This window comes from Aphelocoma coerulescens, unplaced genomic scaffold, assembly GCF_041296385.1.
Source record: "Aphelocoma coerulescens isolate FSJ_1873_10779 unplaced genomic scaffold, UR_Acoe_1.0 HiC_scaffold_188, whole genome shotgun sequence".
In the NCBI taxonomy this organism is placed as follows: domain Eukaryota; kingdom Metazoa; phylum Chordata; class Aves; order Passeriformes; family Corvidae; genus Aphelocoma; species Aphelocoma coerulescens.
The window spans coordinates 42369-57367 of NW_027183536.1; the positions used below are offsets into that span (position 1 = coordinate 42369).

The 14999-nt window shown below is 63.7% G+C and overlaps 1 protein-coding gene and 1 long non-coding RNA gene across 3 annotated transcripts; one reads left to right on the forward strand and one right to left on the reverse strand.

Moving 5' to 3' along the window:
- Positions 1–693: 693 nt before the first annotated feature.
- LOC138101094 (U1 small nuclear ribonucleoprotein 70 kDa) lies at positions 694–13308 on the reverse strand. Of its 2 annotated transcripts, none has more exons than XM_068998936.1 (8): positions 13246–13308; positions 12175–12332; positions 10057–10119; positions 9675–9729; positions 9476–9540; positions 8880–8942; positions 7268–7349; positions 694–860 (listed from the first exon to the last, which is right to left on the reverse strand). In XM_068998936.1, the coding sequence occupies exons 2-8, from the start codon at positions 12319–12321 to the stop codon at positions 709–711; spliced, it is 627 nt and encodes a 208-aa protein (XP_068855037.1). In that variant the 5' UTR covers positions 12322–12332; positions 13246–13308; the 3' UTR covers positions 694–708. The 2 variants fall into 2 exon arrangements, with proteins under 2 accessions (XP_068855037.1, XP_068855038.1); XM_068998937.1 differs by lacking the exon at positions 694–860 and adding an exon at positions 3497–3657.
- LOC138101071 (uncharacterized) lies at positions 4250–5320 on the forward strand. The gene is made up of 2 exons (XR_011147008.1): positions 4250–4294; positions 4343–5320. It is a non-coding gene; the product is annotated as an uncharacterized lncRNA (long non-coding RNA).
- Positions 13309–14999: the final 1691 nt, after the last annotated feature.

Below are 14999 nucleotides of genomic sequence, written 5' to 3' on the forward strand. Positions count from 1 at the left end.
GTCAGGGGTGCCAAAACTGACCCTCCCCCCAAACCACCCCCTGCCCAGAAATTACGGGGGTCAGGGGGGGTCCCAAAACTGACCCCAAAACTGACCCCCCCCCAAACCGCCCCCTGGCCCGACATCGGGGGGGTCAGGCGGTGCCAAAACTGACCCCAAAACTGACCCCGCCCCCCCAAAGTGACCCCTGACCAGAAATTAGGGGGGTCAGGGGGGATCCCAAAACTGACCCCAAAACCTGCACAAAGAGACCCCCCCAGAGCAGGGGGGACACCCCAGTTTTGGGGCAGAAAGGGGAAAACCCCGAAATTGGGGTGGCACCCATTTGAGGGGGGTGAAGGGAGAAAGACCCCCCCCCAAATTTAGGGGGGCGCCCTTTTTAAGGACGCGCCCCCTCCCCAAATTCAAGGCCCACCCTTTTTCTTCCCAATTTCAACGAGAAAAAACCCCCCAAACCCCCCAAATTTAGGGCGGAATTCTTCAGAGAGCACAAAACCCCCCAAATTTGGGGCTGGGGGGGGGTGGTGTGGGTGGGACCCCATTCAGACTCCCCAAAATTGAGAGAAAAACCCCAAAACTCAAAGAGGGAGAGAAAGAGGCACCGAACGAACCCCGAAACTCACAAACCAACCCCCATTTTGAGGGCAAAAAAGGCCCGAATTGGGGGGGTCGATGGTGATGTTTTGAGGTCAAAAAGACCCCCGGGATTTATTTTTTTGGGGGGGAGGGGGGGGTTTGAATTTGGGGAGGGGTCTCACCCAAGCGCCGGGGCCGCCAGCCCTTGACGGTCCTGCCCCGTTCCACGTCCACCAGCACCCGGCGCCCGTCGATTTTTTTGCCGTCGGCGTGTTTGTAGGCGGCTGGAAAATATCGGGGGGGGGGGTCCCCAAGGTGGGGGGAGGGGAGGGGGAAAAATTGGGGGGGGGGGGGGGAGGGGAGAGGGGGGGATCAGCCACAGCGGGGCCGGCTCAGCCCGCCCCTCCCCCCTCCTCCTCTTCTTTCCATCCCCCACCCCCAAAATTCACCGCCCTCAACCCCCCTCCCAAAAAAATTATTGAAATTCCACCCTAAAATCGTCCCCCCAAGGGGGTTTGGGGAAGGGGGGGGGGGGCTTAAAGGGGTGCCCCCCCCCCCCCCCCGAAAAAAAGGGCACGGCTGGAAAGGAAAGGTGGGTTAGGGATTGAGACCCCCCCCAAAAAATAAATTAACCCCCCCTAAACCAACGCCACGCAATTTTGGGGGGGGGGGCGCACACACAACCCAACCCCCCCCCTCCTTCACCTTGGGGTTGTTTTATTTTTGGGGGGGGGTCACCACGTCCACCTGCAGATTGACCCCCCCCCTCACACACACCCCCCTTATTTTGGGGGGGGGTCACCCCTGATCCTGTTTATCGACCCCCCCCTCCATCGTCGGGGTTTTTTTTGGGGGGGGGTCACCCCTGATCCTTTGTAGGGACCCTCCCCCCCCAATCCTCAGGGTTTTTTTGGGGGGGGGTCACCCCTGATCCTGTTTATCGACCCCCCCCTCCATCCTCGGGGTTTTTTTTTGGGGGGGGGTCACCTCCTTTACCTGTACACTGCCCCCCCCCATCCTAATTATATTTTGGGGGGGGGGGGTCGCACCCTGAACCTATTTGTTGACCCCCCCACACCTTATTTTTGAGGGGGGGGTCACCTCCTTTACCTGATTATTGCCACACCCCCCCCACCAACTTCTTTTAGGGGGGGGGGGCCCCCCTTAATTTGTACTGACCCCCCCCCAACACCTCCTTTTTGGGGGGAGGGGGTTTCACCCCCTTCACCTGCAGCCTGACCCCCCCCCCCCTCCACCTCATTTTGGGGGGGGGTCTCCTCCTTTACCTCTTCAACGACCCCCCCCCACCTCAATTAGGATCGGGGGGGGGGGCTGCCTTACCCGCAGTGCCCCCCCCCCACTCTCACACACCCCTCCCCCACCCAATCCTCATTTTTGGGGGTGGGGGAGGGGGAGCAGCCGCCCCCCCCCCCCTTTTTAACGAGGCACCGCCAGCTGGACGCAGCCCCCCCCCCCCCCTCATCTTTCAACCCCCACCCCCTCCCCACCGCCCCGCCCCCACCTCAAATCCCATCCCCCACCCCCACCCCCCCCCAACTCTCCCGTGCGAGTCCTGGGTGCGGTGGGGGGGGGGGGGCGGGTCCGTGTCCCCCCCCCCCTCCCCCAAAAGCGGGGGGAGGGGCCCCTCCAGACGAAGCCGGTCCTGGACAGGCGCTGGGGCCTTACCTGAGACCCGTCCTACCTCGCCCCTCCCCCCCTCGACCCCTCCCCCCCCTCCCCAAAAAAAAAAAAAAAAACCACGCACCCCCCCCCACCCCTCAGAGACCCCCACCCCGCCCCTCCCCCCCCTCTCCCACAGTGGGTTGGGGGTGGGGGAAAGGGGGGGTGGGGGGCGGCTGGGCCCCCTCCCCCCCTCCCCAAAACGCCACTTTGACCCCCCCCCCCTCCTCACCCGCCCCTCCCCTCCCTTCCCCCCGTCCCCCCCCGCGGTCGCTGGGATTGGGGAGGGGTCGCTCCGACCCCTTCCCCCCCCTGCTAAGGGAGCTGCCCCTCCCCCCCCAGCGAGCTGTCGGCCCTACACGAACATCCAGGCTCCTGGCGGGGGGGGGAGGGGGGTCCCCAAAATATTTGGGATCGGGGGGGGGGATGCCGTGGGCACCCCACCCCCGGGACCCGCGTGGGGAGGGGCCGCTTGGGCCCCTCCCCCACCCCCTTCCTCCTCCTCCTCCTCCTCCTCCTCCTCGGGCAGAACAAACACGGGGGGGGCAGCTGGGGGGGTCCTGGGGGGGTCCTGCCTTGGCACCCCCACACCGAGGGGGGTCGGGGGGGGGGGGGCTCCTTGAGGGGCCCCCTCCCCAAAATTTGGAGTGGGGGGGGGGGGAAGGGTCACGTGTCCCCACCTCAGCGGAGACTGAGGCCGTGACCGTGCTCGGGGGGGGGGAGGGGAGGGGTGGAAAATTCGGGAATTCCGGGTGGGATTCGCTCCCTGCCCCACGCCGGGAAGGGGATAAATGACGGGGGGGGCGCTGCGAGGAGCCCCCTCCCCAAAACACGGGGCTGGGGGTGGAAGGGGGAGGGTGTCCCTAAATTAAGGGCGGGGTGGGGGAGGGCAGAGAAACCTCGGGGAGGGTTAATTAAGGGTGGGGGAGGGGCGGGGGTCCATCCCCAATGCCCCCAGCCCGGCCAGGCCCGGCTGTGAGCGCTGGGGGGGATGGGGGGGGGATGGGGGGGGTGTTTTCCACCCCCCCCTCCCCCTCCCCAAATTTAAAACCCCCTCCCCCAACCCAAACTCCTCCACCGCCCTCATTTGGGGGGGGGTGGGGGGGTGGGCGGGGCTGGGGAGGAGCAGGGAGGAGCCGAGGGGGGAGGGGATGGGGGCTCCCCTCCCCCATCAGACCCTTCCCCCATCCTCAGGGCGGGGGAGGGGGGGATGGGTGGGCGGGGTGGGGGGGTGGGGGTGTTGTCGGTGTCGGTGTCGTTGTTGTTTTTTTGGGTGGGGGGGGTCGATAAACGTGTCTTACCAGGATACAAACCCTTATACCAACCATACACTGAGGTGTGGAGGGGGGAGCATTGGGAGCAGCTGCAAGCCAGCAGTGGCAAAAGCCATCTCAAAGGTGGCTGCAGTGACAATAAAACAGAGTTAATACAACCGCGGCCGGCCACGGGCGTCCGTCCGTCCGTCCTTCCCCCCACCAGACCGCACGCGCGGAGCCGGGAGCGCCCCCCGCGTCGCCCGTCCCGAGGGGGGGTGGGGGTGGGGGGGGGGTGGGGCGGGGGGCGCAGGGACACAGAGACGAGAGACGGAGAGCGGCGCCGCACGACGCGCGCCCCGCGGGCGACGGCGGCCGGAGGGCTCGGCCGACGGCAGCTCGAGGCGGTAACGGGCGGTCCGGAGGTAGCCGTGAGCAATGGAGGAGGGGGGGGTTGGCTACGGAGGGAGGGTGGGATAAGGGGAGGTTGGCCCATGGGGGGTGTGGCTGCAGGCTTGGGCAAGTGGAGGGTTGGCCAACGGGGAATTGGGCAAGTGGAGGGTTGGCCAGTGGAGAGGTTGGTCAACTGGAGGGTTGGCCAATGGAGAGGTTGGTCAACTGGACACTTGGCCAATGGAGAGTTTGGTCAACTGGACACTTGGCCAATGGAGAGGTTGGTCAACTGGAGGGTTGGCCAATGGAGGGTTTGGTCAACTGGACACTTGGCCAATGGAGAGTTCGGTCAATGGAGAGTTTGGTCAACTGGACACTTGGCCAATGGAGAGGTTGGTCAATGGATAGTTTGGTCAACTGGAGGGTTGGCCAATGGAGAGGTTGGTCAACTGGACACTTGGCCAATGGAGAGGTTGGTCAACTGGAGGCTTGGCCAATGGAGGGTTTGGTCAATGGAGAGTTTGGTCAACTGGACACTTGGCCAATGGAGAGGTTGGTCAACTGGAGGCTTGGCCAATGGAGAGTTTGGTCAATGGATAGTTTGGTCAACTGGAGGGTTGGCCAATGGAGACGTTGGTCAACTGGACACTTGGCCAATGGAGAGGTTGGTCAACTGGACACTTGGCCAACTGAGAGGTTGGTCAACTGGACGCTTGGCCACCGGGAGCTCTACCCACAGCCTTGGCCAACTGGACACTTGGCCAACTGGAGGCTTGGCCAGTGGGGAATTTGGGCAACTGGAGGGTTGGCCAATGGAGAGTTTGGTCAACCGGACACTTGGTCAATGGAGAGGTTGGTCAACTGAACACTTGGCCAATGGGAGGTCTAGCCATAGGCTTGGGCAACTGGAGATTTGGCCGGTGGGGAATTTGGGCAACTGGACATTTGGCCAATGGAGAGTTTGGTCAACTGGACACTTGGCCAATGGGAGCTCTACCCACAGCCTTGGCCAACTGAAGACTTGGCCAACTGGACACTTGGCCAATGGAGAGTTTGGGCAACTGGAGGCTTGGCCAGTGGGGAATTTGGGCAACTGGAGGGTTGGCCAACAGGAAATTTGGGCAACTGGACACTTGGCCAATAGAAGGTCTAGCCACAGGCTTGGTCAACTGGAGGCTTGGCCAATGGAGAGGTTGGTCAACTGGACACTTGGCCAATGGGAGGTCTAGCCACAGGCTTGGCCAACTGGACACTTGGCCAATGGGACATTCGGTCAACTGGACACTTGGCCAGTGGAGAGTTTGGTCAACCAGACGCTTGGCCGACAGGAAATTTGGGCAACCGGACAGTTGGCCAATGGGCGCTCTAACCACAGGTTTGGCCAACTGAAAACTTGGCCAACTGGACACTTGGCCAATGGGACATTTGGTCAACTGGACACTTGGCCAATGGAAGGTCTAGCCACAGGCTTGGCCAACTGGACACTTGGCTAACTGGACATTTGGCCAATGGAGAACTGGACACTTGGCCAATGGGAGCTCTACCCACAGCCTTGGCCAATGGGACATTTGGTCAACTGGATGCTTGGCCAATGGAGACTTCGGTCAACCGGACACTTGGGCAACTGGAAATTTGGGCAACCGGACAGTTGGCCAATGGGCGCTCTACCCACAGGCTTGGCCAACTGAAAACTTGGCCAACTGGACACTTGGCCAATAGGAGGTCTAGCCACAGGCTTGGGAAACTGAAGATTTGGCCAATGGAGAGTTTGGTCAACTGGAGGCTTGGCCAATGGGAAATTTGGGCAACTGGACACCTGGGCAATGGAACATTTGGTGAACTGGACACTTGGCCAATGGAAGGCCTGGCCACAGCCTTGGCCAACTGAAGACTTGGTCAACTCGACACCTGGCCAACAGAAAGTTCAGTCAACTGGACACTTGGCCAATGGAAAATTTGGTTAACTGGACACTTGGCCAACGGAAGGTCTAGCCACAGGCTTGGCCAACTGGACACTTGGCCAACTCAACACCTGGCCAACAGAAAGTTTGGTCAACCAGACACTTGGCCAATGGAAAATTTGGTCAACTGGAGGCTTGGCCAATGGGAAATTTGGGCAACCGGACAGTTGGCCAATGGGAGCTCTACCCACAGTCTTGGCCAGCTGAAGACTTGGCCACCTGGACACTTGGCCAACAGAAAGTTTGGTCAACTGGACACTTGGCCAATGGGACATTCGAGCAACTGGATGCTTGGCCGATAGAAAATTCGGGCAACTGGACACTTGGCCAGTGGGAAACTTGGTCAACTGGACGCTTGGCCAATGGAAAGTTTGGGCAACCACACAGTTGGCCAACGGTAGCCTTGATCAATGGTAGCTCTACCCACAGCCTTGGCCGACCATACCCTTGGCCAGCTGCAGCCTGACTACCTGGAGCCTTGGCCAACCATAGCCTTGGTTGCCTGTAGCGTGGCTACCTGGAGTCTCGGCCAACAGAAGCCTTCACCAATCCTAAGCTGGACAACAGCACCGCTGGCCAAAGCTCAGCTTGGCCAACAGTAGCCCTGGTCAACCGTACCATTGGCCAACTGGAGCCTTGGCTACCTGGAGCCTCGGCCACCAAGTGCAGCTCCAGCCCTACTTTGGCCACCACGTGTCGTTTCGGCCACGGACTGCAGCTCTGCTCGTACCTCGGCTACCCGGAACCTCGGCCACCAGCTGTCCCTCTGCCCGTAGCCTTGGCCAGCCGCAGCCTTGGCCACCAGCTGTAGTTGGGCAGTGACCTGTGCTCCGGCCACCTGTAGCCCTGGCTACCTAGAGCTTGGCCACCCGTAGTCCTTGTTACCTTGGCCATTGGTAGCCTTGGCTACCTGAAACTGGGCCACCCGTAGCCCTGTCCACATATAGTCCGGCCACGTGTAGCCCTGATCGCCTGCGAACTCAGCCACCTACACCTTGACCACTAGTAGCCCTGTCCACCTGTAGTTTGGCCACCTACACCTTGGCCACCTACACCTTGACCACTGATAGCCCTGTCCACCTGTAGTTTGGCCACCCAACAGTCGCGGCCACCTGAATCCTTGACCACCTGAGCCTTGACCACTGGTAGCCTTGGCTGCCTGTACCCTCGGTCACCTTCACCTTGACCACCAACAGCCTCGGCCACCTACACCTTGACCACCCCGAAGCCTCGCTCGGCCACTGCCCGCTCGCCCGCACGCCCCGGTACTTACCTGGCGCCCGGCCCGGGGGGGGCCGCGGGGCCCCCCAAGGTGTGGGTGGGGGGTGGGTGGGAGGTCGGACATGCGAACTGGGGGGGCTGGGGGCAGTTTGGGGTTCGGGGGGGGGGTCAGGGGGTACTCACAGTGCATGTCCCGCTCGTGCTCGTACTCGATGAAGGCGTAACCGCGCGGCTTCCCCGAGCGCTTGTTGTACACCATGTAGATCTGCGGGGGAGGGGCACGGCGTCACAGCCCCGAAACGGGGCTGGGGGATGGGTGTGACCCCCCCCGGACAGCGGGCAGTGGGGTGGGAGGGGTCAGGTGTGACCCCCCCCCGGACAGCGGGCAGTGGGCAGGGGGGTGTGAGGGGTCAGGTGTGACCCCCCCCCGGACAGCAGGCAGTGGTCAGGGGGGTGTGAGGGATCAGGTGTGACCCCCCCGGACAGTGGGCAGTGGTCAGGGGGTGTTTTTGGGGGTGACTCCCCAGGACAGTGGGCAGTGGTCAGGTGTGACCCCCCCGGACAGCGGGCAGTGGGCAGGAGGTGTTTTTGGGGGTGACCCCCCCAGACAGCGGGCAGTGGTCAGGGGGGTGTGAGGGGTCAGGTGTCACTCCCCAGACAGTGGGCAGGGGGTGTGAGGGGTCAGGTGTGACCCACCCGGACAATGGTCAGGGGGTGTTTTTGGGAGTGACCCCCCCAGACAATGGTCAGTGGTCAGCTGTGACTCCCCGGACAGTGGTCAGTGGTCGTTTTTGGGGGTGACCCCCCTGGACAGCGGTCAGGGGGGTGTGAAGGGTCAGCTGTGACCCCCCTGGACAGTGGTCAGGGGGTGTTTTTGGGGGTGACCCCCCCGGACACTGGTCAGCACTCAGGGAGCTTTTTTTGGGGGTGACCCCCCTGGACAGCGGTCAGTGGGGTGTGAGGGGTCAGCTGTGACCCCCCGGACAGCGGTCAGTGGTCAGGGGGTGTTTTTGGGGGTGACCCCCCTGGACAGTAGTCAGTGGTCAGCTGTGACCCCCCAGACAATGGTCAGTGGCCAGCTGTGATCCCCTGGACAGCAGTCAGTGGTCAGGGGCTGTTTTTGGGTGTGACCCCCCCGGTCAGTGGTCAGGGGGGTGTTTTTGGGGGTGACCCCGCCCCGGTCAGAGGTCAGGGGGTGTTTTTGGGGGTGACCCTCCCGGGTCAGTGGTCAGGGGGTGTTTTTGGGTGTGACCCCCCCGGTCAGTGGTCAGAGGCTGTTTTTGGGTGTGACCCCCCCGGTCAGTGGTCAGGGGCTGTTTTTGGGGGTGACCCCCCCCCCCAGTCAGAGGTCAGGGGCTGTTTTTGGGGGTGACCCCCCCGGTCAGTGGTCAGGGGGTGTTTTTTGGGGGTGACCCCCCCAGTCAGTGGTCAGGGGGTGTTTTTGGGGGTGACGCCCCCGGTCAGTGGTCAGGGGCTGTTTTTTGGGGGTGACCCCGCCCCGGTCAGTGGTCAGGGGGTGTTTTTTGGGGGTGACCCTCCCGGGTCAGTGGTCAGGGGGCTGTTTTTTGGGGGTGACCCCGCCCCGGTCAGTGGTCAGGGGGGTGTTTTTGGGGGTGACCCCCCCGGTCAGTGGTCAGGGGGCTGTTTTTTGGGGGTGACCCCCCCCCAGTCAGAGGTCAGGGGCTGTTTTTTGGGGGTGACCCCCCCGGTCAGTGGTCAGGGGGGTGTTTTTTGGGGGTGACCCCCCCCGGTCAGTGGTCAGGGAGTGTTTTTTGGGGTGACCCCCCCCACTCACCCTCTTGATGGGCCCGTAAACCTCAAACTCCCGGCGCAGCTTCGACTCCGTCGTGTCGTAATTCTGGGAATGGGGGGGAGGGGAGGGAGAAGAAGAAATGGGGGGAGGTGGAAAACCCCAAATGACCCCAAATGACCCCAAGTGATCCCAAATGATCCCAAATTTGGGGGATCCCGGAATATCGGGGGGAAACCCAAGGATTGGGAAAACCCTCGAGGATCAGGGGGAGGGAGACGGCAACGACTGAAAGGATCCCCCATTGATAAGGGAGACCCCCCATGGATTGGGGGGGACCCCAAAAACTGGAAAAGACCCCAAATATTAGGTAGGACCCCCAAAAAACCCGGAAAACCCCAAAATATTTGGAGAAACCCCCATAAACCACAACCAACTCCCAAATTTGGGGGGATCTTTACAGGTTAAAGGGCGATCCCACAGATTGGGGGGAGGGCAGAAACCTCAATTAAGGGGGTCCACGTGGATTTAGGGAACCCTCCAGAGACCCCAAAAATTGGGGAGAGACTCCAAAAATCGGGAAAAGACCCCAAAAATCGTTGGGAATCTCCCAAAATTTGGGGTGGGGGGGCAGCACTCACCACTCTGGCCACGAACAGGGTTTTGAAGGCATCTCCTTGAGCGTTGGGGTCGTTGTGGGGGTCCCCTGGGGGGGGAAAAGAGGAAAAAAAGGGGGTCAGAGGAAAAAAAGGGGGATCCCCCCAACTCTATGGGATCCCCAAACTCTGTGGGACCCCCCTGGGACCCCCCCAAACCCCCCTGGGACCCCCCCAAACTTACAGAGCTTGAGCTCGGACTCCACCTCCTGCTGCCTCCGCTCGATCTTCTCCCGCCGCTGTTGGGGGAGGGGTGGGGGGGCAAAGCCACCAAAAATTGGGGGGTGGGGTGACCTCAGAGCGTCCCCACACCCCAAAATCCAGTGGAGACCCCCCCCCAAAATAAAAAAAATCCCACTGGGGGAGGGGCACAAGGCAGGGAGACCCCCCCCACCCCTAAAATCCAGAGCGGCTGAAATTTGGGATGGACGAGGGGGGGTGACACCCCCTCGGTGCCAGTTTTGGGGACCCCCCCAGCCCGTGGGGAAGGGGTGAGCACCCCCCTGGGGAGGGTCAGACCCCATTTTGGGGGGGTTTTGCCCGTTTTTGGGGGGTTCTGGACGTACCTTGCGCTCCATGCGCTCCTCGCGCGTCTCGGCGCGCGTCGGCGGGGGGGCATCGCGGGGGTCCTGGGGGGCACGGGGAGGGGTCACTCAGGGGGTTTTGGGGGGCACTGAGGGGTTTTGGGGGTCACTCAGGGGGTTTGGGGGTCCTGGGGATCACGGGGAGGGGACACTCAGGGGGTTTGGGGGTCACTCAGGGGGTTTGGGGGGGTCCTGGAGGGTTTTGGGTGGGTCACTGAGAGGTTTTGGGGGTCTCTCAGGGAGTTTGGGGGGTCATTGAGGAGATTTGGGGGTCACTCAGGGGATTTGGGGGGCACTGAGAGGGTTTTGGGGGAGTCCTGAAGGGTTTTGGGGGTCACTCAGGGGGTTTGGGGGGCACTCAGGGAGTTTGGGGGTCATTGAGGGGTTTTGGGGGGTCCTGGGGGGCACAGGGAGGGGTCACTCAGGGGGTTTGGGGGCCATTGAGGGGATTTGGGGGGTCACTAAGGGGCTTTGGGGGGGTCTGGGAGGGTTTTGGGGGTCACTCAGGGGGTTTGGGGGGCTTTGAGGGGGTCCTGAGGGGTTTTGGGGGTCACTCAGGGAGTTTGGGGGGGTCCTGAGGGGTTTTGGGGGGGTCCTGGAGGGTTTTGGGTGGGTCACTGAGAGGTTTTGGGGGTCACTCAGGGAGTTTGGGGGGTCATTGAGGAGATTTGGGGGTCACTCAGGGGATTTGGGGGGCACTGAGAGGGTTTTGGGGGAGTCCTGAAGGGTTTTGGGGGTCACTCAGGGGGTTTGGGGGGCACTCAGGGAGTTTGGGGGTCATTGAGGGGTTTTGGGGGGTCCTGGGGGGCACAGGGAGGGGTCACTCAGGGGGTTTGGGGGCCATTGAGGGGATTTGGGGGGTCACTAAGGGGCTTTGGGGGGGTCTGGGAGGGTTTTGGGGGTCACCCAGGGGGTTTGGGGGGCTTTGAGGGGGTCCTGAGGGGTTTTGGGGGTCACTCAGGGAGTTTGGGGGGGTCCTGAGGGGTTTTGGGGGGCACTGAGGGGTTTTGGGGGGGTCCAGAAGGGTTTTGAGGGATCATTGATGGGTTTCGGGGGGGTCACTGAGGGGTTTTGGGGGGTTCCAGGGGAAGTTTTGGGGGATTTTGGGGGTCTTGGGAGGTTCTGGGTGGGGGTTTGGGGGTTCCAGGGGGGGTTTTGATGTGGGGTTTTGGGGCACTTTGGGGCTCTTGAGAAGGTCTGTGTGGGGTTTTGGGGCATTTTGGGGCTCTGGGGAAGGTCTGTGTGGGGTTTTGGAGTTCCAGAAAGGGAATTTTGGGGTTCCAGGGGGGTTTTCGGGGTTTCGGAGGCAGTTTTGGGGGATCCAGGGGGGTTTTGGTGTGGGGTTTTGGGGCATTTTGGGGCTCTTAGGAGGGTCTGTGTGGGGTTTTGGGGGTTCTGGGGGCAGTTTTGCGGGCTCCAGGGGGGGTTTTGGGGGCTCCAGGGGGATTTGGGGGCTCCAGGGGGGGTTTGGGGGTTCTGGGGGAGGTTTCAGGGGCTCCAGGAGGGTTTTGGGGGCTCCAAGGGGGTTTTGGGGGCTCCAAGGGGGTTTTGGTGTGGGGTTTTGGGGGATTTTTGGGGCTCTTGGGAGGGTCTGTGTGGGGTTTTGTGGGTTCCAGGGGGGTTTGGGGGTTCCACAGGGGTTTTGGGGGCTCCAGGGGTGTTTTGGTGGGGGGTTTTGGGGGTTCCAGGGGGGTTTTGCTGTGGGGTTTTGGGGGCTCCAGGGGGGTTTGGGGGTTCCAGGGGGTTTTGGGGGTTCCAGGGGGGTTTTGGGGGCTCCAAGGGGGTTTTGGGGACTCCAGGGGGGTTTTGGTGTGGGGTTTTGGGGGATTTTGGGGGTTCCAGGGGGGTTTTGGGGGCTCCAGGGGGGTTTTGGTGTGGGGTTTTGGGGAATTTTGGGGGTTCCAGGGGGGTTTTGGTGTGGGGTTTTGGGGAATTTTGGGGGTTCCAGGGGGGTTTTGGTGTGGGGTTTTGGGGGATTTTGGGGGTTCCAGGGGGGTTTGGGGGTGGGGTTTTGGGGGATTTTAGGGGTTCCAGGGGGGTTTGGGGGTGGAGTTTTGGGGGATTTTGGGGGTTCCAGGCGGGTTTGCGGTGCGGGGGTACCTCGAACTCGCGGATGTAGGGCGCGATGCCGCTGTAGGGTTGGTTGTGGTGCTTCTCGTGGGGTAACTTCTCGAGGGGGGGCAGGTACGGGATGGGGTCCCGGGGAGCAAAAAGGGCCAAAAGGTTGGGGGGCAGGAACTGCGTCATCGTGGGGGGCTCTGGGGAGGGGAAAGGGGCCACAAGCCGGGTCAGGACCCCCCTGAACCCACCCGAAATCACCCTGAACTCCACCCGTCCAAAAATCCCCCAAATCCGCCCTCGCTGCAGCTGCTGAACCCCACACCAGACACCCCCAGAGCCCCCAAACCCCAGCCCAGAGCCCCCAAACCCCACCCCGGATCCCCCCAGAGCCCCCAAACCCCACCCCAGAGCCCCAAAACTGCACACTGCACCCCATAACCCCACCCCGGATCCCCCCAGAGCCCCCAAACCCCACCTAGGACCCCCCAAACCCCACACTGCACCCCATAACCCCACCCCGGAGCCGTCCAGAGCCTCAAACCCCACCCCAGAGCCCAAAAACCCCACACTACACCCCAAAACCCCACCTAGGACCCCCTGGACCCCACACTGCACCTCATAATCCCACCCCAGACCCCCCCCAGAGCCCCCAAACCCCACCTAGGACCCCCCAAACCCCACACTGCACCCCATAGCCCCACCCCGGACCCCCCCAACCCCACCTAGGACCCCCCCCAAACCCCACACTCCACCCCACAACCCCACCTGCGACCCCTCCCCAAACCCAAACCTCCCCCCCAGACCCCCCCCTCCAGACACTCCCGGACCCCAAAAACCCCAACCCGCCCCCCCCCCAGACCCCCACAACCACCCCGAGACTCCCCCGGAGCCCCCAAATCCCCCCCAAACCCCGCCCCCCCCACACCCTCAGCGCCCCGTAACCCCACACCGGACCCTCACAGACCCGCCCCAGACCCCCCCCGCCCGTCCGGGCCTCTCCGCCCTCCCTCCCCCGGCGCTTCCCGGCCCGTTTTGCCCCCGGGCCCCCCTCCGGACCCCCCCGGTCCCCTCAGGCCCCGTGGCCGCCCCCCCCCCCCGGCCCTCACGGACCCCGCGCTCCCTCCGGCCCGGCCGCTCCGCGCGCGCCTCCCCCCGCGCATGCGCGGCCGCCGCGGCGCCGCCGGAAGTGACGGCGAAGCGGAAGTGGGAAGACGGGGAGGAGCCGGTAACGGCCCCGGGGAGGGGAGGGGTTAAAAGGGGGCGTGGTCTGCAGGAGGGGGCGTGGCCCGGCGTTGCTAGGGGCGGGGTTTGGCCATAGCAACGGGGTGGCCACGCCCCCCCACCGCCGCGCCCCATGGCAACGGGGGCGGGGCCTCGGCGTGGCAACCGGGGTTCCCATGGCAACCGCGGACATCCTCAGGGGGTGTGTGTCCTCCCCACACCCCCTCCCCATAGCAACGGGGGTGGGGGTGGGGGGGTACACCCGGCTCGTTGCCATGGTAACCGCGGTGACACGCCGGGGGGGGGGGGCGCCACATGGTGTCGTTCCCACGACAACCGAGCTGACAACTCCCCCCCCCCCTCAGTAACCAGGGTGTCACCTCGCCCCGTTGCCATGGCAACCAGCGTGACCCCCCCCCCCCCCAATCCCACAACACCGGGGGCTACCATGGGTGGGTGCGGGGGGGGGAAGGTTAAGGGTGACACCCCCTCCCCCCCCCACACCGGGCACTGTCGGTGACCCCGGGACGGAGGGGGGGGGGGGGGGGTTGAGGGGGGGGGATGGGGAGGACCCGGGTGTCCGGTCACCCCCCCCCACCCCCCCCCCCGTTATTTTTAGCGCGGGGGGGAACCCGACACCGCGGGGCCACCGTGTCACCCTGTTTACGGGACAGCGGCGGTGACAGCGGCGCGGGGACACCCGGTGACACGGGCGGGGGCCGGGGACACCCCGCGGAGGGGGGGTCGGGCACACCCGGGTGACCCCGGGGACACCGAGGGGACAGGAGGGACCCCCCCATCCCCCCCCCACCCACGCACCCATCCCCCACCCACGGGGAGGACAGGGGTCAGCGGGGTTTGGGGACAGCCGGGGGTTGGGGTCACCCAGTGACCGGGGAGGCGCTGGGGTCAGGGGTCAGCAGGGGCTGGGGACACCCCGTGAGTCGGGGTGGGGGTGGGGACCCCCCCCAGGGTGTCGGGGACCCCCCGGTGGGAGGGGGTGGGGAGGGTCGGGGACACGCAGGGGAGGAGGAGGGGACAGCCAGGGATAGGTTTGGGGGTTGGGGGGGGGGCACCCCGAGAGTTTTGGGGGGGGGGGGGCTCCGAATCTTTGGGGTCTCCTTGGATCCCTTCAAGGACCTTGAGGGTCCCGAAGCCCCCCCGGGAGACCCCCCCGAGGACCCTCCAGCTCCGCTGACCCCCGAAGTTTTTGGGGTCCCCCCAATCTTTAGGGTCACTGTGGGACCCCCTCCCCCACTAAGGACCTCGAGGGGGTCCCCCTGGGATCCCCCACAAGTTTCGGGGTCCCCCAAATCCGTGGGACACCCTCCCCAAAAAAAAAGCCCTGAGGGTTCCCCAATTCTGTTGACGCCCCCCCCCCCCAAAAACTGAGGGGTGTCCCCAAATCTTTCAGGTCCCCTTGGACCCCCGGGAGTTTTGGGGTGTCCCCGACACCGCAGGACCCTGAGGTTCCCCCATCGCTGCACCCCCAAAACTTTGGGAGGGGGGGGGGTCCTCCAACATCGCAGACCCCAAATATTTTCGGGGTCCCCCCGAATCTTTAGGGTCTCGTTGGGACCCCCAAGATTTTAGGCTTTTGGGGTGAACCAAAAAACAAGAATTTTGGGTTCCCCCAAATTTTT

What these genes read in the sequence shown, in the direction of transcription:
- LOC138101094 (XM_068998936.1), bottom strand. Translation starts at nt 12,321, where the DNA reads ATGACGCAGTTCCTGCCCCCCAACCTTTTGGCCCTTTTTGCTCCCCGG. An exon ending in AGGAGCGCATGGAGCGCAAG is followed by an intron (nt 9,730 to 10,056) that starts GTACGTCCAGAA and finishes CTCCCCCAACAG; the next exon opens with CGGCGGGAGAAGATCGAGCG. An exon ending in GGAGTCCGAGCTCAAGCTCT is followed by an intron (nt 9,541 to 9,674) that starts GTAAGTTTGGGG and finishes TTCCCCCCCCAG; the next exon opens with GGGACCCCCACAACGACCCC.